At 34.6% G+C, this 23,092-nt stretch overlaps 3 protein-coding genes across 4 annotated transcripts in view; all 3 read left to right on the top strand.

Moving 5' to 3' along the window:
* Positions 1 to 8,177, top strand: part of LOC132696309 (uncharacterized) — a 54,847-nt gene extending 46,670 nt beyond the window's left edge. For both annotated transcript variants that reach the window (XM_060661061.1, XM_060661059.1), the window contains exons 3-6: positions 4,940 to 5,196; positions 7,056 to 7,233; positions 7,291 to 7,431; positions 7,486 to 8,177. In XM_060661061.1, the coding sequence (XP_060517044.1) occupies positions 4,940 to 5,196; positions 7,056 to 7,233; positions 7,291 to 7,431; positions 7,486 to 7,767 (858 nt within the window). In that variant the 3' untranslated portion in view covers positions 7,768 to 8,177. The remainder of the gene's footprint in view (positions 1 to 4,939; positions 5,197 to 7,055; positions 7,234 to 7,290; positions 7,432 to 7,485) is intronic.
* A 6,126-nt stretch (positions 8,178 to 14,303) lies between these two features.
* On the top strand, positions 14,304 to 16,956 carry LOC132696308 (adenosylhomocysteinase-like). The gene is made up of 4 exons (XM_060661058.1): positions 14,304 to 14,392; positions 14,605 to 14,795; positions 14,953 to 15,294; positions 15,710 to 16,956. The coding sequence occupies exons 1-4, from the start codon at positions 14,371 to 14,373 to the stop codon at positions 16,445 to 16,447; spliced, it is 1,293 nt and encodes a 430-aa protein (XP_060517041.1). The 5' UTR covers positions 14,304 to 14,370; the 3' UTR covers positions 16,448 to 16,956.
* A 2,262-nt stretch (positions 16,957 to 19,218) lies between these two features.
* Positions 19,219 to 20,622, top strand: LOC132696310 (geranylgeranyl transferase type-2 subunit beta). The gene is made up of 3 exons (XM_060661062.1): positions 19,219 to 20,038; positions 20,088 to 20,296; positions 20,375 to 20,622. The coding sequence occupies exons 1-3, from the start codon at positions 19,419 to 19,421 to the stop codon at positions 20,545 to 20,547; spliced, it is 1,002 nt and encodes a 333-aa protein (XP_060517045.1). The 5' UTR covers positions 19,219 to 19,418; the 3' UTR covers positions 20,548 to 20,622.
* Positions 20,623 to 23,092: the final 2,470 nt, after the last annotated feature.

Here is a 23,092-nt window from a genome sequence, read left to right as displayed (position 1 = left end):
ACTTTTTTAGTATTTAAGTTAACAATCATTGCTAACCGTCAATTAATAACAAAAATCTTTTCTTCTCGACAGACCACAATGAGATAGATTTTTCAGACGAGACACAGAAAAATGTGTAAGAGAGTTTCTTGGTTTGTCGTTTATTTCTACATATATCATTCCTATTTGTAAATTATGTTAGCATTTAATATTCATTCGGTTAGCCAATAATCGTACGGGTTACCTTGACTAGACTTTACACAGGATTCATTTCAAAATTAATGCATCACAGTAAATGTGGAGACAAATGATTCACCTAGACGCTTAACACATAACGGGTGTGTTATGCAAACGACTTGATTTCAAGTGTGACCGATTGCTTCGAATTAAACGAAATTATTTAAATTCTTATAATAACGTCATTGCTGAAAAATTCGCAAAACGCATTTAGATCAATTAATGAATTAAATATTTGGGTTAAAAAAATATTACTAGGATACCAACCGTAAAAGAAACAATAATTGAGAATGAAAATAGCGTAGTTTATTTTTTACTTTTTGTCGCTAATATACAGGGTGTGCCTTGGGAGTGATTGGTGACTTCAAGTTAAAAATATCAAATGAATATATACCAGGAAAGTTATTCTGATTGAGCTGCAAGCATTTGAAACTTAAAAGAAAACCCTTAATTATTTATTTATTTATATTTTATGTTATTGAATTAGTTGTTCAAAATGTCCACGCAGTTGCTGTATACATAGTCTAGCTCGTCTTAGAAATGAAGTGGTAGTTCAGCTTCCAAATTCCAGATGTTCTCTGTTTTCAATACTTTCTACATAAGTTTTCAGTCTTCCCCATAAAAAATAATCTAACGGATTAAGTACAGGGCTAAGGAACTGCTGAATCTCTTCCAATATACCGGTTTGTTTTGAATAAGAAATTCTGTTACTTGTCGACCGCGGCGTGCCAGCGTGTTGAATCCACATTTGTTGTCTTACATTAAAAGGAACATCATCCAGTAATATTGGATGATCGTTTTCAATGAAACGTAAATAACGAATGGCAATTATAAACGGACCAAGGAGGAGGTTATCAATAATGCTAATGTTCATAGATAACCTATCTTGAAAATTGGATTCCCGCGTTCCCAACAAATTGAGCATCAATCGTCTTAAGTATTGGCTGTAGGAAACTTCCCCGTTTCTCTTAAACATCGACGGACATTGATAAAAACAGTTCTACAAGGCATTCTACGAGTATCAAATCGTCGACCATATTCATCAACTGCCCCTCGTCCGTGTCCATTAGACAATCCATAGACAAAGTAAATGTCGACGTATTCTTCATTCGAAAAAGTAAACATTGTATCTTGACGTTTACTGTCACAATACATAAAATTCAGAGCCAGCTGGACTTTTTAATAATAATGTTAACAGCCGAACGTAATACCGGAGCAATTAAATAAAGCGGTTTCTTTTTAAATAGTCTTTAAAATTTCAAATGCAAATAGCGTTCAGGGCATCGTCTGTTCATAGATATAAGAAAGTGACCAATTGCTTTCCAATGGGACTATCCAAGGGATGTCATTAACATACAATGCAACAAGATTATTACCTAAAGTTTCGGAATTTAAATTCAGGTAAAATTGTTCTTCGTAATAGAAAATAATTTTATACCTACCTGTGTTTAATATTCTTTGGATTGGTATACTACTTAGTTTAAGTTTATTAGTAATCATTCTTATTTCGTGTGTAATACAGCGTGTGTTGAATCGTGTGCGAATTATGCAAAATATGTGCGAGTCTAGTGTATCTCAGGAGACGCTCCCGCCTAAATGTAGAAAACACTATTCTATTGAGACTAAGGAAGTTATAAACAATGTTTATTTGACTCTCGTTGAACGTGGTGCCAGCAGGCAAGCATCTTTAGAAGAAACGGAAACATTGACGAAAATTCCAACATCAACTGTATGGAAAATTGTGAATTTGTAGACGAAAGTGATCAAGATATAATACGGCGTAAAATTTACCAGTTATACGAGGAACAAAGCGTGCCTACATTAGATATCTTAATTAGGAGGATTGAAAAAGATGAAACCGCTGTTAAATGTGGCAGAACTACCTTATGGAAGTGCATTCAACACATGGGTTTTAGATTTAAAAAAATTGGATTTACAGAGAACAACAAAGGCCAATTATTTACTTGGATGAAACCTGGTTCGACACTTATGATACCCCGGAAAAGGGTTGGGTTGACTCAACAGATAAGTGTAAAACGAACGCGCCTTCAAAAAGAGGTAAAAAAATAACTATTTCGCATGCTGGCTCTATGAAGACACCACCGCTGATTTATTTGAAAGTTGGTTTAAAAACAAACTAGTTCCAAACATTGCTCCTAATAGCGTAATTGTAATGGACAATGCAAGTTATCACAGTAGACAGTGACATGTGACACAAAAGCAACACTCCAAAACTACATGTATAATAACGACATTTATTTTTACGAAGATTATAGCAAAAAAGCAATTAATTGAGGTTCTACAAAGCTTGAACCTACAAAAGGAATACGTCTGTGATAATTATGCAAAAAATCTAGGGCATGCAGTTTTAAGGCTTCCACTTCCACTTTCAATCCCATTGAACATGTTTGGCACCAACTGAAATCTGCCATTCGTCGTAACAATGTTTTTCCCTGTGTTAATTCCAATCGCCTCAAACTTATCGAAAACAAAGTTGGGCAAATTCTGTTAAACCTATAGAAAAAGCAGAAAAATCGTATATCCATATTGCAAATAATATAGAACAAATAATATTTAGAACAGGCGATGATAGCGATAGCGATACTGATATATCATGTGAATAATTTTAAGTAATTTAAGTAGGTAATAAAAATAATTTGTAATTTTATTTTAGATTGAAACATAAATACATACATAAATCAATGCATATTGTTTAGTATTTTTCTTAACAAAACCCCAAATAATTAAATTATAATCAAAGTACGGACCTGTTCCGCCATATTTCATTCTTACAGCTTGCCCGGGTCTTTCCTTAATTCGTATCAGTTAGTCACTTCTAATATCTATGAACAGACTTTATATGTTCATTTGACATTTTTAACATACTCCCAAGCTATGGTAGTAATGTTATGGAACACCCTGTACAACATTAAAAAAAATATATTCGCTGCCTGGAAAATTTGTAAAAAATACAACTACCGTCTACTTGTGTGACTGTCACTAAACTAATTTTCTTCTCTACATTAATTCTCTAATTTAATTCATGTGGAACTTTATTACCCGCCAGAGATTCCATTAAATTAGGACAGGGGTCAGATTTAGGTTGGAAATCGCTTTTTTTCAATATTACAGCAGCCCAGGTGAAATAGCGGGTGTGACGAACAGGGTCGACCCAATGCGGTTGCCAGATGCCATCCGATACCATGAGAAGAGCCCGATGGGAACCACACTTGACTTCTTCCTTTAAACATTGTTTTTCCCTATCCAACGCAAGGCCGTTAAAGAAAGGTCAAACGAAGATGCAACAACGGTCGACGGCAAAAACACATACTGCGGAGTTAGCGGAGCGTGTTATAAAAATTATTATTCGGGTTTGGACTAAGAGCGACTTGAGTTTCGAAAGTGGAATTGATGACAAAAATGTCTACAAGGAAAGTTTTAAATTTTCTTGGAAATCTTTAACGACGATACACCGCGGAAATCAAATTTTAAAATGTAAATGTGATGTCCGGACGTAAAATTTTTCGGTATGATGTATAAAATCGTATTTATACGCAACCTATTCGATACGGTTTTTATAAGCGCACTACTCAAAAAGCAATAAACATGTTAAGTGATACCTATAGCTAAAGTTTCTCCAGCTTATTATTTTTTTTAACAAAAAACCAAACTCAAGAAGTGGAGCAACCGTTAACACTAATGTTAACTTCAATAACATCATACCAAATCTTTAAAACATTCCTATTTATATACATAAATATGTTTTTACGGGAATGTTAATGCGGATCAATACGAAAACAATTGTCAAAATTTAATAACGTATTTTTTTATTTTGGAAACAAGTTTTTTGAATCTGCTATACTGACAACATTAGTTAAAATCGGAACAATCGTCTACTATAAAACAAATTTGAGAGTGCAGGCATGATTATCGGCAAAAATTATCTGTTTGACAACAGTTTCCTTGGCGCTTGATAGGTTTTCTATATGATATTTAGTTGCATATTTCCAAAACTACCAACATTGGAAATATATAACTGTACAGAAAGCTATACAGTAAGGTCTAAATAAGATTAGATGGAATATAATAAAATGTTTGTAATTTTTTTTTCAATTTGAAAACAATTGTTATTCTTTGATCAACAGTGACTGTAAGAATAGTGTAAAAAAAATTTTCTACTGAAGAACAACAAAATCCGGTCTAGATTCGATCTATTTAAGGGTGATGAACAATTTAAACCTTTCAGAAGGAAAGGCGGGTTTCAACAAAAATAGGAACATGTCCAAAATAAAAATAAAAATATTTAAATGTGGTTGAGAGGAACGCTTCTCTTTAGGATTGTATGTACTTAGATATATGTAATGTTCGACTTGAAAATCGCAGGTAACATTATAGAAATGAGAGACAAAATTAACAAACTCAAAACTTGATTTAACCTTGATGTATACATACCATGTCGAGTATTTTTTGTACTAAATGTCGTAAGAAATATTACCACGTGGATTACGAAGCAAAAAAAGGTCTACAACAGAAGCAGAATTCCGCAATTCATTTCGCAGAAATTCCCATGTGACATTCTTTAGCGAAATTAAAATTCATTGTTAGGCAAACTTTTCTATTGCGGGTTCGACATTCCGGAACCATATCAAACGAGTATTTTTCTGCGAATGATTCATTGGCACGCGTTGTCGAATAACGATGGCCATTGTTTCTTTCCTTTCAGACGACGATCAAAGTTTACGCCAAATGTCTGAGGCCGGACATCGAATACAAAACTCTCTGCATAACGTTCCAAACGACGTGCAAAGAGATCGTCGCCATTTTGCTCGGCAAATACAAAATGAAACATAGAGACCCGAAGCTGTTTTACTTGAGCATGGAAGTGACGGTCAGAAAGGCGGGAATCAAAACTTACTTAGCGTTGGACGACAAAGCCAGACCGGCAGTACTTCAAAGCTGCCATCCTAAAGGAGACTCTAAGTAAGTTGAATTCAATGAATTGGATAAAAAATTGTATCAAATTGCTTTGAAGGGAGAATTTAGCGCCTCTACAGATATTTTAATAAACTTCATTATGGATCAATCATAAGTTTTTGAAGCGCCCGGCATAATTAATTGATGTGCCGAGTTTGGATAAATTTCAATAAGCCAATATTCTTGAATTAAATATGATGACAAAATTGCAAAAGGTCAATATAACAAACATCAGCGAATATTTTCCGAGACGCTATTTCCAAAAATTGACGACGTCAAGCTAATCAAACAAAGGTTGGTTTACAATAAAGACATTTGGTTTGAAATATTCAAAATAAAATTCAATAAAATTCAGTAATAAACTAAGAAGTTTTTTTTAAAGGACTGTAAATTTGACCCTCAAGTCTTTTATTAAAAATACAGTTACAAAATATTGCTAAAACGAAACATTATTTAAAAAAACATTATTTTTTAAGTAACTGTTCAAACAATCCTGTCACAATTCCAAGGAAATAACGGTTTGTAACTGGTTAAGATTTTCAAATTTAACATTTTTATAAATAACTATTTTCAAGAAAGAAGTCGTTCGGCGAGAGGTCAGGTGACCTGGGTAGCCGAAGGAGTTGCCACCTTGGGCTAATAATATTCCCGTTAAAAGTACTTCCCAAATACTCCCTAACCATATGGGAGTTATGGGTGGGACAGCTATCCATCTGGTACCAGATCTCCTGATTATCGCGAACAACTTCTTCTAGTGCTTCTTCAATTTGATTTTGTAATAAGTTCAAATAGATTTCTGTCGTGAGGTTCATAAAAAATGGCCCAATAATATAATGTCTACAAATTCACTCTACCACATCCATTTCTTGAGGATATTGACTTCGAATATAAACAAAACGATATTCATTGTATTGTTTCCAATACCGACAGTTTTGAACATTTGGTTCGTTACTGACTGTAAATGTATATTCATCAATGAATTAAATATTTTTTTAGATATCTCTCATTATTTGCTTTTTCCATCATTTCAAAACAAAATGCTACTCTTCTTTCTTCGTCACCTTCTCGGCGCTCTTGGTGCTTTTCGTATTTATAGGAAAAATATTTGTGTTTTTTTTTTAATGTGCACAACACTGTGGTTTGATGTTTATTTAGAGCATATCCAAGAATCCTCGTAGTAATTATTTTGTTTTCCTCCACATGCAGTAAAATGTTCAAATCTCTATTATTCCTTTCATCTGCTTTATTATTAACATTTTCAGCTGAATATTTGCAGTTATTTAATACGGTGCCTTTGGGGTCGAATTTGGTAATAATACGTTTAATTGTTCAAATCGAAGGTATAGTTTTAGCAGTAAAATAAACTGAAAACATTTTAGACACTGCTCTAAGACGGTTTCCTGCATAATACCACTTTACTAAGGTTACTTTAATTAAAGCCCGTTTAATAACTTTTTAATATTGTTACTGTATTGCATTGCATTGCATTTTCGTGTTGTTAATGTCAAATTGTATTTACTGGTGATTTACAAAATTTTTCTAAATTTGCCATCATATTTAATTCAATAATTGAAGATTGGATTATTAAAACGTATTCAAATTCGGCACATGAGTTAATCATACCGGCCCCTTCAAAAAGATATATTACAACTTTGCTATAAAATGCACAAGGGAGCCAATATTTGGCCACCTAAAAATTTACATGGGATATCCTATTTACCGTTCGGCAATGCATCACCCGGTTCCAATAGGATCTAAAATTCTACGATTGATCTAAATTTCTTCAGGTTGGCGTTCTGTCCATCTTCCTTCCACTATGAAAAATATTAAAGCTTGTCTGGTTCTCAAATGTTTGCTATTTTCAGGTTTTCTCTTCAAACCCGCCGAGGAGGACTGGTCAAAGTCCACGATTCAGTATTAAACAGCAATTCCCAGTACAAATCTCTGTTGCTGAGCGCGCGTACCAGCGTGGACGAACTCATCGCCCTCCTGCTTAACTGCTACAACAACAAAGAACCCGTCGAACAGTTCTCTTTGTACGAGGTACCGTTCAAAATTACAACCCACTATCGCGGGAGTTATTTTTTTACTTCTTTCCAGGTTAATCCCGCGAAAGAACAGCAACGCAAGTTGCATCCCGACGATCTACCGCTTCAAGTCCAACACTCGTGGTTACCCACCCACAACTGTCACTTTTTGTTGCGAAGAAATCCCAACTATTTTCCGCTGTCGAGGAGAAAAGTAAATCGTCATACGTCGGTTTGCAAACATTATCTGAGAACGCAATTTTTGCAGGTTTTCTGGGTTTCGGAAATGCCTCCCCTTCCAGCTTCGGCCCTCTTCAAGACCTCGTCTAAAATGAACCTCAGAAATCAATCATCAAAGTCGTGTGGAGCGTTCTTCCCATTATCGAATGACGAAGAAACGTCAAAAGCGTCGAAATCGAATGCCTGCGAAGAGACAGAGAGAAAAACTATCAAGCCCGACCCTGAAGTTTACACCAGCACAAAGCAGGTGTCTCTAAGTAAAAACGGACAGTTATCCTACGCAGACTACGAAAATTATTTCTATATTTAGGGCGTCCATGTTTCGTCCCATCTATACATGTAAATAGGTTTTGTAAAATTTTATACATAGTGTTCGAATGTGATATTTAATGTACTATTCACATCTAAGCCAAAGACGATTCGTGTAAAATAACGGCGGAATTAAATTTAACTCGTTCTAAAATTGAAGTCCTTTCGGGACGAAACGTGTTTAATTATTGCTAATACGACCGCAAGTGCAATTTATATGAATAACTGTAATGCGTTTTCACCAAAGATTGTGTAGCTATAGTAGTGTAGGAGTCGATGTTGTGTATATCTTAAAGTATATAAGTTCTTTAAACACGTGGGATAATTTAATACTAACAGGTCAATAGAATTTTTAGTAAAGCATTGTACCTACACAAAGTCATTATGTTTTGAAATACATTATGTAAAATGGACATGTGTTTCCTTTCCCCGACGCGTGTTCCGTTCGATATGAATTAATGAAAATGTGCATTTCAAGGCGTTATTAAAATCTTCGTTACTTAAAAGCGTGTAGGTGGTTAAAATTAACGTGAACAACCGCAAAAGGCAACCCTATGAACTTTTAGTTACGTAACTCAGCGGTTTAACAACTGTAGAACTAAAGTTACTACAAACTACGGTAAATATTTATCTGGCGTAAATCTAACATTTTCTAGTTTTGAAAACATTAATATTCATTTAACGATTATGCCGAAATTTCATATAAAATATAGCGATACTCCAAAACCTTAGAATTAAATTAAGCTGGCGCCCTCTGTCAGCGAGTTTTATAAACGTTTTGCGAAATTATTTCCAATTATATAAACAACAGTAAAATGTAAATTTATGCCACATGCACAAAAAAATTTTTAGCCAGTATTTTTTTTTTAAATCGACTGTACTGACAATATAATTTATTTTAGTTAATCTTCCTACGTCGAGTTACGAGTGATTATTGACAACAATTTTCTGTACGTGTTTTATATCACATTTAGTTGCAGGCACAAATAACAATCTTTTAAAAACGGTAAATTATTTGGAATACAGCTTTACCGCAATTTTTCAAAAATTATTCTTTTTTCGTCACCCAACAGTAATAATTAGAGAAAATTAATAACAAAATTAAAAAAAAAAACATTTTCGTACAAAGTTATTTTATAATGTGCACAAAAACATTTCTTTGTAAATATTCCTGGTTCTGCAAAAGTCATTTTTAATATCCAGTATATTATTGTAATTTCCGATTTTTTGTATAATAAGTACTTATATCTTTAGCAATTCTCAAGAAATTAAGGATTTTCCCTATTTTTTGCTTAAAACTTAATTCTATATTGCAGTCAAAGTTGAATTCGTTCAGAACTGAAATTTTGCCTATAGTGTATGAAGCTCTTATGCAATAGTTTTATGTAGACAACTCAACTCTATAATATCCAGGCGGATTAAATATGTCCGATTATGCCGGTGAAAACAAACAATGAAGTTTTCATTGTTTAATATGATATCCTATATTTTATCAACCCAATTAAAAACAACTTCAAATGACACATCATGCTTCCATACCTGAATATTAAGAATTCCGAGAAAAAAGCAAGTTTCTGCAATTTGCTTTGGGTAATCATGAAATTATCAATGAAACTGAAATATTGACAGTTAATACCTATATTGTGACAATTTCCAACAAAACCATGGCGGAGAGACATGTTGACTAGAATGTAACTCTCTTAATCCTAACTCAAAAAGAAAATTTTGTGTATAGACAAAACTCAATTTTCTAGGAATATTTTCAACAGTCCAAACGAAAATTTCTGGGTTGAAAAAATACCAAGCTTGAGCTTTCAAAGATTTCTCATTTACGACGAAGGTCTTAACTTTTGAGAAAAATCTTTCAAACTTGAAATGAAATGAGATGAGATGAGTAGATTGTTACAAGAATATCTTACTTGGTTTCAAATGAATTGGGGTACTGGCTCATTGTCGATTTTACAATTCAATGAGACATCTGACGAAAAAAATGTTAAACTACTTCGGAAGTCATATTCATTCATTTACACCAGTTGTATGATTTGTGTCGATAAAGATTTAAAAAACAGTTCGTTTGGAGGAAAACTTACCGACTTCAAATTCAAACACAAAACAAATAACCCTGTTAATGGATGTCCCTATAGAAAAATAACAATTATGTTAAAAATAATATTCCGATATAAAAATTTTATTTTTTAAACTTACCTAATATAAACATATATACACAAATACATTATTACAGTTATCATAAAGTTAGAAGAACTGCAATAATATATTTACAATTTACCGACAAAGCAGCTTAACAACTACAAGCAACGCGATTTATGGATGCAACAATATTTCATCGGTCCTTGATCTCATAGGGAATGCTTTAAAATGCTGTAAAAATATCCTTTTACTTATCGATTAGCGATTCCAATTAAAATTAAATGTATTGCATTAAATAATGCTTCGCTTTCTACAAAAATTCGGATTATACCATTGGAAATACGATAAAATGAATGTCACGTTAACATGCTATGCTTGTGTCATTTCCCACAAACCACATACCAAAAAAATTATGCAGGTAGAATGAGATGGTCAAAGGTTCAAACGTAACATGGAAACATTATAAAATACATCCAAACCGCCACGTCAGCATTTTCAAAATTGTAAATTTGTTTCTGTTGCGGTTTTGTCGTATTTCTTCATTGGTTGTAAATTAGGAAACATAAATCATATGAATATAAATAAAAAAATAAATAAAATAAAATAATTCATCAAGACTTCATTCGAATATACATTTTACTCCATTAGGAGCTTTTTGGACAGTTTCAGAATATTAGGTATTAATAATAATCTATTAACAGAAAATTTTCCAAATTTTCCATTTGAAGGGTTTTTTAATTGTCTTTTAGAATGCTTGATAAAATATAAGTTGTAATTTAAAAAAATGAATTTTTGATTATTTTTGTTTCCACCTGTAATATCGCAGATTTTGAGCACCGCTTGCTAAATATTCAAATATGGCTGTAAAATATTTAATTGGAGCTATGAACAAAAAATAGGAAATATAATTAATTTTTCGAAAATGGAGATAGGGAGGCGCTATAGAAAAATATATAGGATTTTCACTTAAAAACATGAAAGTTGATGTTAATTTTTCGAAGAAGCTTCAACGTCGCATGGCTAAAGTAAATACACTACCAAATTTTCAGAACAGTCCTACGTCTAGTTCACCACAAATATCTAACCTGATATTCTGGATATAGAGTGTCCAATTAAAAAAAAAACACCCTATCGGCATTAGTATAGGTAATCTTAAATTTTTAATAGTAATTATATATACTTTTCCCACAACAAATCGAATTTCCCAATGGTATATCTACATACCTACATCTAATTTTAAGTTAAATTAAATATTTAGATATCATTTACTATCACTATAGCCTTGTAAAAGAAACAAACTACAAATTTGGAGAGTTGATCTTGTGTCACACATTGGGTGACACAAGATCATTTGATTGATTTATAAATTAGTAAATTAAATTAGGATCTGGAGCAGGTAAAAGTGGTAAAAACCAACATGGTCGAGTTCTATACAAAATAAGGAAAAAATAAGAACGCCCCGCAGCCAAAAATTGTTATATTTATTTGCGATACTTTAAAGAAATAACCGCAAATTTTCCATCCATATCGAATATTTGTATATATTAAATAGCAATAAAAAGTTCAGCGGTTCAATTACAAATCAACAATTGCCAACACTTATCTTTCGCGTTTAACCAGGATGCATAGTAGCCTCGTCCTTGAACACCAGTTGGGGTCAAATGACTCATAACGTTCAAAATCGCATGTTTTGGAGACTTCTGTATAGCAGCAAGAAAAATAGGTTAGTGTCTAGTACACCTTGGTCGCTCTATACTGTTCACAAGATCAACATCATCATCATCATCAATGAACCGTGGGCAACCGATTTTGTTAGACATGATTATTTTGCAAACGGTTTTGAATTTTCTGCTGAATTGAAAGATCCGCTATCTAGTACGGTGCTACTTTTTCCAACATGCCTCGATAGTGGCAATGCGAGAGTTAAAGGTAAATTTGCAATGACAGGGATTATTCTAAATTAGGGTAACACTAATTTGCATATAATAAAAAGACGAGTTTCGCGAAAGAAAGTAATGCGACAGCGGCGTAATTTATAGGAATAATTAATATATAATAATTATACATGACAATAATTATTGAGGTGGGCATAAAATTGAGATACGCATTATTCTAAGATCAACAACATAAAAGCTTATACAGAAGTAATAATAATAAGAAAATAGGTTTTTTAAAAATCTATTATGTACGGTACTTGATTTGCTAATGTTGGTTTGAGTATTCAGAGAAATAACACAATAAGTTCCAGCATTTGCGGAAAGTAGTCTGCAAAAACATCTGCATTCATGTCTTCATGATAATCTTCTGTTCGTTTTGATTGAAATTTTAAGCCACCATCTACAAATCCATTTTTGCTACCAATGTCAGTAATCTTTTACCTTTGTTTTAGTTCAGTTCATATATATTCATGTTTTTTCTTTTCGTCTTCCTTTATTAAAAGCTACCATTCTAATTTTAAATATTAAGGCATAAGTAAGTCTACTACCTGTCTGTCTACCTGCCACTCAGGGACCCATAACAATCTATGTACTACTGCTACGTCTATGGAATATGGCAAAGACCACTCAGTTTTTTAGTTCAATTATTCACATTAGAAAACAGAGTATAAAAATACGAACCACTGCTCCATTGACTCCTTTACTTTTACGCCAATGACGTTAAAATCATGGCGAGTGTTGTCTAGACGATTTTCTGATAACTATTTTGGTTACGTTCGTTTAGACTAATCTGATATTGCATAGACTATATGATGTGAAAACAAGGACAATAACAATAAACATTTCCTAATTTCTAAATTTAAGACGTGTCGCATGCGATAAATAGGGCAGCGTAATTTTAAATTCAATATCAAATTCCCTTGATAACAACTATCGTGGACAATTTAAAACGTGTTGATATAATGCCTTTGTTAATGTATACGTTTTACGATCGGTAGACATGTTGCAATGCATTTCTAAGAGCCTCTTCGAGTGAAAATATACTAAAATGAAAACGAAGGTTCATTTTGCAAACGGAATTAAGAACTTTATACTCAACTCAATACTGCGCCGTGTGTTGGTTAAAAACGGGATTCCCTTTTCACTTGATTATTGTATTACGACATTACCTTAGATTCATATAGCTAAACGCGCTAATGATTAATTTCCTATTGCCAATAACCTCTAAATGTGTGAAGTGTTTACTTAAAACTGACGCACGATTATTATCCATCGGCCATTATTATTAATTTTAAAAAGCGAATTTTTCCACTACGACTTACTTTTTGGTAACAAATCTGAATGTAAGGTATTCATAATTTTACCCACCTATACTGAAAAATTCGATAGTTTGTTTCGTCCATATAAGAAAATTGTTCGGAACAAAATTATTATCTGATTCCCAACGTAATCTAAAAATATTTGCCGAAAAATTATTGTTTTCATGACCCAAATCATTCCATAAAGATATACACGTGTACGAAAGGGGTGACAAATCTAGGTTGACAAGCAATTGTAAGAAAAACAATTCTGAATGGAATTTGCCTGTATATGTTTACGACTTTCATTTCCGCAGAATTAAGCAAAATAACGAACCAATTTGATGTTGATCTTTTCACCCACCCAATTACGTGACGCGATAAGAACGGTTCGATTGCTATTATATTTTTTATTTGAATGTTTGTTGCTGCCTATTTTTTTTTGAAATATTAAAAATGTCAATTTATTTTATTTAATTATTTCTTTATTCTTTAAAAAAATATTATAAAAGTAGTGGCATATCATTATTGAAACATCTGTCTTTTTTAACCTCCGCAAGGGAGGCGCAATAGTAGCCAATACATCATTTGTTGAGCACAAAGTTATCCCTTTACACCAGTATGCCAATCTATTATGATTAATGTATTCTGTGCTCGGAGGCAATAATCTAAATTTTCTATTTTCCTAACCAAAACAAAGACAGTCTAGGGGAAGACTAAAGAAAAATGTTTATGTTTTCTGGAAAAAATGTAAAAATGTCGTTTCCGCACGCCGCTGGTGTTGAGCCATTTCTTTACAAGGTAATCATTCATGCAGTTTGGACAGTATCTGTTATTGTTTAGTTTTAGTTTTAAAATGAGGCAATTTAGTAAAATCATATACCACTTCATCTGCCCTTTGTTTAATTTTTCGACATACTTCAAATCAATAAAATCATCAATGAACACTTGCGAACGTCCAGAGGTCAAACCCCAAGATAAATTCAAAAAATTGCGAAAAATCAACCCATTAATCGAACATTATCGCCCCCTGCCGCTACTTTTTAATGTTGTAATCAATTGAATTGTTGCGAAAATCATTGTCTTGATAATATCTGGAAACTACTTTAAACAAGTGACGTAGCAATCGATCTAGTATAAATGCAACGGTTTTATCACAGCCCAAACAATCCGTCTAAACAAGTTTAAAATCGCAGTTCCAATAGAAACGAAAACTGAAAGATGAAGGTGCCATTTAAAGTTGGTGAGTGCGTTTTTGATTTTTTCTAATTTTTTCGACTTGGCTTGGAAATGGGAAACAATATCTGAAGATGTTAAATATAGACATTTAGACCACCTAGTTTTCTAATGTCAGGAAATATGTAGACTACGTTAGATTTTTTCTGAAATAGCTGCTTCTGCTTACAATCCTCTTAACCGACAATTGGTGAATATTGATGTTTCTTTTCGCATCAGCTAACTTAAATCTGGCGGATGCGGGCCGAAAAGAAATCATCCTGGCTGAATACGAAATGCCCGGCTTGATGGCCTTGAGAGAGAAATACAAGACAACCCAACCTCTCCAGGGAGCCAAGATAGTTGGTTGCCTTCACATGACCGTCCAAACTGCCGTGATGATCGAAACGCTTATTGATCTTGGCGCAGAGGTGAGCATTTCCCATTTTACCAACGGACCATAACAATTAATAGCCCTAAGAGGTTGAGAAAAATAGTTTCTAGAACTGCTTAAATTGATATCCCGTCACTATGACTAATGGAACTACTAAACTTTTCGAGCTCAGAACAGACATCTCCCCATTATAGGTTCAGTGGTCAAGTTGCAACCGGTTCAGTACCAATGACGCTGCGGCAGCGGCTCTGGCGGCACGAAGTATCGGAGTCTACGCGTGGAAAGGGGAAACTGAAGAGGAGTACGACTGGTGTATAGAACAGACACTGATTTTCCCCGACGGTAAACCGTTCAACCTTATACTGGACGATGGCGGCGAGCTCACCAATCTCGTGCACCAAAAGTTCCCCCAGTACTTGAAAGGATGCGCCGGGCTTAGCGAAGAAACGACCACCGGAGTTCACAATCTAAACAGAATGATCAGAGAGGGACGCCTGAAGATACCCGCGATCAACGTTAACGATTCTGTGACAAAGGTAATTACGATTTCATTGAACTAGATCCTATAGGAACATTTAAGGGTAGAAACTTTAAAAGGTAAATAAGGTGTGTTGTCAATATGTGGGAAATAACAACGAAAAAAATATTATTACATGTATTAATTAATATTCTCATCAGTTTTCCGACTGATTTAAGATGATAATCTGATTATAAAGTAATGGATTATTTCACCAAAAAACTGCGAAAAAAGTGAACTCTCCGGAATGATATTCTAGTAAATAAATCTAGTAGATAGTGCCTACTAGGTGTTCTTTGAGGTGTTGCGATTCTACTTCATAATCAGAGGCCCCCAATAAACACCACTAGGTAATATTTATATGCTTAAAAAGATTGTATAAGACTTCATCTCGGTCGCTGTGGTGGCGTGTTCTGATCATACGTTCTTTCCAGCGTAAATTCGACAATCCCTACGGATGCAGGGAATCGTTGATAGACGGAATCAAACGGGCCACCGACATCATGTTAGCTGGCAAAATAATCGTCGTGGGAGGCTACGGCGACGTCGGCAAAGGCTGCGCGCACGCGCTGAAAGGTTTGGGCGCCAGAGTCATCGTCACAGAAATCGATCCGATCAATGCCCTTCAGGCGGCGATGGAAGGGTACCAAGTGTTAACGATGGCGGAAGCGAGCAAACTGGGACAAATTTTCATAACTAGCACCGGCAGCAGGGACATTATACGGGGAGAGCACTTCGTTGACATGAACGACAACGTCATCGTCTGTAACGTGGGACATTTTTCTGAAGTGGACGTATTTTGGTTGGAAGATAATGCCAAGTCGAAGGATCCGATCAAACCAGGCGTTGATCGTTATGAATTAGAAAACGGAAAGCATATAGTGTTATTAGCGGGAGGTAGGGCGGTGAACTTGGGCTGCGCGAATGGACATCCATCTTTTGTGATGTCGATTTCGTTTGCGAACCAATGTCTCGCCCAGATGGAGCTCTGGAACAATACTAACGCGTATTCGGTGGACGTGCACACATTGCCCAAATTTTTGGACGAGGAAGTGGCCAGACTTCACCTGGAATACCTGGGGGTGAGGCTCGAAAAAATTACCCCAAAACAAGCGAACTATATAGGAGTGCCGATGGAGGGACCCTTTAAACCCGACAACTATCGATATTAAAAAACCGTTTGCTTTACCCGGATGGTCTGAATTTGTAAATCATTATGCGCTTACTATTTACTACATGGATTTTTTATATTAATATATAAACATTTTTATTGCAAGGCTCGTTTTGTGTTGTGTTCTCGATCTCTCTCTGCGATCTCTACAAGCTGGTCCGGCAAATCGCCAACATAACGTAGTACTTTTCTCGCCATATGTATAAATATAGTCGCCCCAGAATTATAATAGACTAAGACTAGAGACATTTAAAGTTAATAAGCACCTCAAGCCATTTTTAGTTGCAGTGCGTTAGCCCGTTTTTAAACTAAGATTTTGTGAAAACCGTAGTATATGGTTCCAAGGAGTCGCTGATGGATAATCAATTCTGCCGATAAGTGTCCAAAAATAACGCCACGAAAGTAATATCTTGTGCTATCTTGTAAATTACATCCTGTCGTGGAGAAACATTTTATTTTATTTTAAACAAAGAACGAATGAAATCGTTTTGATCGTATCGGTCCACTTAACAACCCAAAAAACAAATCAAGAAATTATTTTATATCATTTGAAACAAATCTTGTTATTATACAATGAAGTTCGAAGGCTGCTGCCACAGTTTTCGAAATATTTTAGTTGAATTAATCACGCAAAAGGTGAAACAATTCTGACGTGCAAGAAATTATGCGGGAAAAACAAAAATAAAACTTTGACACACATGTATCTCGAAACGAAGCATTTAGACACATTTATAATAACCTTTTACATTTTACATTTCCTAAATAACACCCTGTATAATATAACGCAGGGGGAAATGGCAACGACAACAAAAAAACAGTTACTTTTTTTATCGACAGTTAATTTTTTTATCGAACTGTCTATCGATCGTGTGATATACCCGTCCACTCCACAATTAAAATCAACGATATTAATGAAAGCACTTCCAACAAATCTCAGGTTTTCACACGCGGTATCTATCGTTATCACAATAATTACCTACAAATAATAATAAACTGGCAGTTGTGTGGCAATTGATTAATGCTTCCTGGTAGCAAAATAAATATGCCGCGAAAAGATAAAAAATGCGATTGTATATGCCGTTGATGTATGTGTTGGTTTTAAAACTATTACTAATTATGAAACTTCGAGAGTGTAGTTATTGTAACAAGCCAATTAAGGAATAAAACTCATTGCGAATGATCGTTTTAGAACAAATTGCGTTTGGTGTATTTTTACGCCCTATAGGGTCGCCTATTAATAAAAGAAAAAAGTATAAAAACTGTCAAAGTTTCATGGCACTTTACGGACTTTAAAATTTGTTTTTGTAAGCGTGACGTGGAAAATTCGCAACCAATTGTTACCCTTCAGCCTTTGATATTTTTGAGAAATAAAAAGTGGCAGATAATGTTATTAGTAGTTAATGTAAAATATTTATATTTCGTTAAATATTCTCAAAAGTCAAAGCCAGTTTAAAGCAGTTTTAATCATATAATATATATTCTAAAATAATTTTAATATTTTTGTTAAGTGTTCAAAACGACACCATTGTTGCAAACTAAAAAACTTAATTGTGAATCGGTTAAAAATATACTTGCGTGCGAGGAAATACTAGCGCCATTTGGCGTAGGAATTTCAAACTACAATTGTGTCGCTCAGAAGCAGAGCGGCACAGCTTAACATTTGGTTCTGCGGTGGAGCATTGCACGCGGCGGTTTAAACTCCGTTTGAAATCAGTCTACACTAGTTGGATTTAGTGTTTTCAGTGTTAAGTGAACGTTTTAAAGTGATAATAGTCGCCGATCCCTTCGCTTTTCCCCGTTCACGCCGGTATGGAGGCCGGATGGGCCTTGTTGGTCCGGTATGTAGCGGGGGGGTGTCGGTTTTTTTGGTATCGGTCAAAATTGTTTTTTGCTAGTTGAGCAAATATTGGTTATATGTCTTCTTTGTACGTGTTGGTCCATGACCAAAAGCGAAGATCCTCGACGGAAGTCGGCAAGGCGAATGATCCTAGCAGTCGAGCCCAACATTTTTCTGAAACGCATAATTGAATTGAATTGAATCTGAACATTTTATACAAACTTGCGCTGATGTAGCAGCATAAACCCTTGTTCCCTGTTTTTTTTGTTAAGGAAACGTATTTATTTCGGCGTGGAAAACATACAGCGGAAAGCGAAAAAGAAACTCCTAATATTTCTACGGCGGAGAGCACCCTGAAGATGAGGCATTTAGTTTGCCAGATGACTGAGTAAAAATTATTGCTAGCTCTAAGAAAACGACCAAATTTGAAGTGGAAAAAGAAATCTGAAACTTATAAAAGGACCTCGAGGTTGTAGAGCCGAAAAAGAGGCGAACAATATAAAAGTAGAATAACTGACGATTGCTCCCAAAGCCGTGTGGCAAAATCCCGGAAATGTCCGAAGTGGCCAATCCGTGGGAAACGAAACTGACGTGGTAAAGAGACGCTTCCCGCACGCTAGATCGGTGCATAATTAAGTATTTTACAGATGGGAGTAGAAAAAATCAATTTTTTGTCAAAAATCTGCGGGTCCATATCTATGACGACACGACATTACTGAACAAATACCGGTAGCCTCGTCGGTTGCTTAGACATGTTGGATAAAAACTGTCGCGCGGCACCTGTCGTCGGACTCCGACATTACTCCGTTTGATTCTAAAAGATCGATGGAGTCGCAACACAGTAACAACAGGTGTCGCTGTCGCCGTCTTCGAAATCACACCCTTAAACATATTTAACTGAGCCAGAAATCGCCTTTTATCTCTAATTCCACTTCCGGTAAGCTGTTCTTTTGAGTTATTTTTGAGGGTACATTAATTTCCGGAATCATTAGGTACTAAAATAAACGTTGGCGTAAGACAATATACGCATTCTGTGACTGGTGTTCTGTACCTACTACAGTTTGTGGATCTGTGATGTATATATATAATTGAGGTTAATGTTTTCCTCGGACAAAAATCAAAAAATAAGCTGATAATGGCAACGTTAATCAAGGACGTAAAGTTGAGCGACGATATTATCAAAAAAGTTCTATTTGAAAGGCATATAGATTTCATCAACGCATACGGGCAGGATGAGGACGACTTTGAATATGGTATGACAGACTATTTGCGCGTATCGGGCATGTATTGGGGCCTTACCGCTTTGGAGTTAATGAACGCTTCCCCGGTGCAAGGTAAAGACGAAATAGTCAAATATGTTAAGGCTTGTCAGGATCCAGACTCGGGGGGGATAAGCGCATGTATAAATCATGATCCTCACATTCTCCACACTTTGAGCGCTGTCCAAATATTGTGCACATACGACAGGTTAGACGCTATCGACGTTGAAGGTGTAGTCAAGTATATTTCGAGCCTCCAGCAACCAGATGGAAGCTTTTCTGGAGACAAGTGGGGTGAAATTGATACAAGGTTTTCATGTTGTGCAATCATGACTCTATCATTAGTGAACCGACTTGATGCAGTTGACGTGGAAACAGCAGTGGAATTTGTGGCTAGTTGTAAAAATTTTGATGGAGGCTTTGGATCCCGACCTTTATCAGAGAGCCATGCAGGGTTGATATATTGCTGTATTGGATTCTTGTCAATCACGAATAGGTTACTTCATATTTTCCTGTATTTTTTAAACTTAATCGTGTTTTTTCAGGTTAGATTTAGTAGATCGAGATACCTTGGCTTGGTGGCTTTGTGAAAGACAGTTGCCATCAGGAGGATTAAATGGAAGACCAGAGAAATTGCCAGATGTATGTTATTCCTGGTGGGTGCTCTCTTCTTTGTCCATTCTAGGTCGCCTAGAATGGGTTGATAAGGAAGCTCTAAAAAGCTTTATTTTTGCTTGTCAGGATACAGATACAGGTATGTACAATTTTTACTGTTACTTTGTCTGACTCTCATAAAATGCTTTGAATGCAAGTAACAGTGTTTTCTTTTTAGGTGGATTTGCTGATAGGCCAGGGGATGTGGCAGATCCTTTTCACACATGCTTTGGCTTAGCAGCCCTTTCACTTCTGGGTCACGAAAGTATAGGTAAAGTAAACCCTACATATTGTATGCCACAAACAGTTATAGATAGATTACACCTTAAGCCACAAATACTATCTGACTAAATTTTTGTGTATTATATATTAAGGGTTGCTGTAAGTTTCATGCCACTTATTTGTCCATATGTTATTCTTATAATAAAGTATTACATTATTAAATTTTATGGCTCATTTATTACTGCTGAAAGTACCCAGCACCCAGTACCCAGTTTAAACACCTAGATACACATAGAAGCACAGTTACATGTAGACTATTCATAAATTAATTATAAGTAATTTAATAAAAACAAACACTTGCTTTAAGATTACCACACAGTTTATTGCTTTGACAATTGTTTCGGTACACTGTACCTTCTTCAGAAAGAATCTCTAAACTATCACAGGGTTGATTACAGACTATCCATACTGCAGGTAGAATCTGTATCTAAGGGTTTAAGAGGGGAGAACTATTTAAGTCGGTTTGATCGTTTAGTAGCAAACTTGTATATTTCAGTTTATTAATTTCTATTGTTTCTAATAAGTTAAGTTTTTTGCTTTTGCCTTGACTTTGTAATATTTTAACATCGTTATTGAAGGAATGTCCTGTTTCTATTAAATGATTACTATAATTATAGTCATTTTTAGAATTCAAGAATGAACTTTTGTGTTCTTGAATCCGTTTCTTGAAACTTCTGCCTGTGTGACCTATGTATATTTTTGGACAAGATCCACATGGTAATTTGTATACTCCTGATTTACATAACTTATGTATTTTCGTTTTATTATTTTTAATTACAGATCCTAATGTCCTATTACAATTAAAAGCAATATTCCGATTTAGCCTTCTAAGTTTTTTAGCTATTATTTCACTTGGTTGTCCAAAATAAGTTAATGTGTTAAAATGTTTGTGTGTTTTATTAGAGTATTGTTTAGGAAAGACTAGATTCATGACGTTGTTATATAGTTTCTTTTTTACTAGTGAGTCAATTAAATTGGGTTCGTAACCGTTGTTCAATGCAATTTATTAAATTATATTTAAATCCTTGTCGTAATCTTCTTGATTGAGAGGGACCTGAAGTAATCTATATAAGTAGCTATTAAAAGAGGAAATGTTATATTGGTATGCATGGTTAGAAGAATTGTGAATTACTGTGTCTGTATGTGAGGGTTTATGATAAATGGAGAAATTTATATGTTTTTTTCTTTTTGTTGGTTTTAAATCAAGGAAGTTTAATCTTAAAGCAAGTGTTTGTTTTTATTAAATTATGTATGTAATGGATTATCATCAAGTAACAGTCAACTCAATCAAATCATAAATTAATTAGTCTGGCTTTTCGAAACAAGCTAGAGGAATCAATAGGGCTCAAGGCATTTGGTGATTCTGCCGTGATCTTTTACCTGGGACTTACGCAACAAACCACAGAGTGTCCATTGATGTCAAGTCATCAAAAAAGCCTGCAAACTCTAATAATAGGTTTCTAGAGTAAATGCAACCTTCCTCTTTTGGTGTCATTTATAATCTTACAGTTGATATTATTTTGTATGTCTCATGTTCTACACGGCACCGTGTGCAACCCACCCAATTGAATGGTGGGTTTTGTGGTAAAATCTAATTCTCCAATTTTTAGCTAGTTGGGTGCAAAATGTTCATTATTATGAATACATCTGCTAAAGCATTGGCTAGGTAAAGGAAAGAATTGCTTTTTACAATTACAAATTAAAAATCATCTTGTCTCAACAAAACGAATATTGTAAATTATACAAAATACACTTCACTTACCATTCTGAGAAACTTGGAAAATGTCACTTGCACAAACTTGTTCCTACAGCGTAAAATAATTATTCAACATGTGATTCGAATATCCTTAAACGTGAATTTCAAATTACATTGAAGCTTTGAGTGTAACACCCTACGACCACTGACCACTACCGCTGAAACTTGTTCAAGTTTCATTATCGCGCGCCAAGATTCGTTTTCACAACGTAGTGGTGTAGATGGCGCAAGAACTGTATGCTCCTTTTGGTTACGTATAGACGTAAAACCTATATAACCTGAAATCCTAAATTCAAATTACTAATTGACGACAAAACAAAAATTTATTTCAACACAACTGACCCGATTTTCGTGGTAGCATTTTATTTTAAAGGATCAAATAGTGCTATAAATTTTTGTTCTGCCCTGCTAGCCATCAGATATATAGATTTAATCCTAATATCTTTATCGCTGTTCGTTAAATTTTTGAACAGAATTGTGCAAAAATAAATTAGTACAATAAATTGAGTTTATAAAGGGAAAATCAATCGATCGTTCACAATGTGCATTTAATAAAGTTTATCGTTCAGCGACATCTAGACGTCGCTAGAGTTACCAAAACGCTATTTTAATTAATGACATTGAGTGATATAATTTACTGCACCTTAAAATTTAAATTTTATGGATATTTTCCTATTGCTGTAAGAAGTACCCAAGAATTTCGATTACTAAATGTACGCCTAAAATTGGGTTTTAAATGCGTCAGTTAGCATTGAGGTTCTAATTTATATATCACGTTCTCTCTCTATGCAAAAATGATAGAGTGAATTCAAGGAACCGATTGCAGAAGCCCGCAAACTCGAAGCCACTCTATCGCTT

Source organism: Cylas formicarius, unplaced genomic scaffold, assembly GCF_029955315.1.
Source record: "Cylas formicarius isolate icCylForm1 unplaced genomic scaffold, icCylForm1.1 PGA_scaffold_1__22_contigs__length_36826433, whole genome shotgun sequence".
Lineage (NCBI taxonomy): Eukaryota > Metazoa > Arthropoda > Insecta > Coleoptera > Brentidae > Cylas > Cylas formicarius.
The sequence above is the reverse complement of the archived record's forward strand: the minus strand, read 5'-3'. Positions and strand labels throughout refer to the sequence as shown.

Coding starts and splice junctions, on each gene's coding strand:
- LOC132696308 (XM_060661058.1), top strand. CDS start 14,371: ATGAAGGTGCCATTTAAAGTTG. Junction 14,796..14,952: donor TTATTGATCTTGGCGCAGAG/GTGAGCATTTCC, acceptor TCCCCATTATAG/GTTCAGTGGTCAAGTTGCAA. Junction 15,295..15,709: donor TTAACGATTCTGTGACAAAG/GTAATTACGATT, acceptor CGTTCTTTCCAG/CGTAAATTCGACAATCCCTA.
- LOC132696310 (XM_060661062.1), top strand. CDS start 19,419: ATGGCAACGTTAATCAAGGACGTAAAGTTGAGCGACGATATTATCAAA. Junction 20,039..20,087: donor TTCTTGTCAATCACGAATAG/GTTACTTCATAT, acceptor GTGTTTTTTCAG/GTTAGATTTAGTAGATCGAG. Junction 20,297..20,374: donor TTGTCAGGATACAGATACAG/GTATGTACAATT, acceptor TTTTCTTTTTAG/GTGGATTTGCTGATAGGCCA.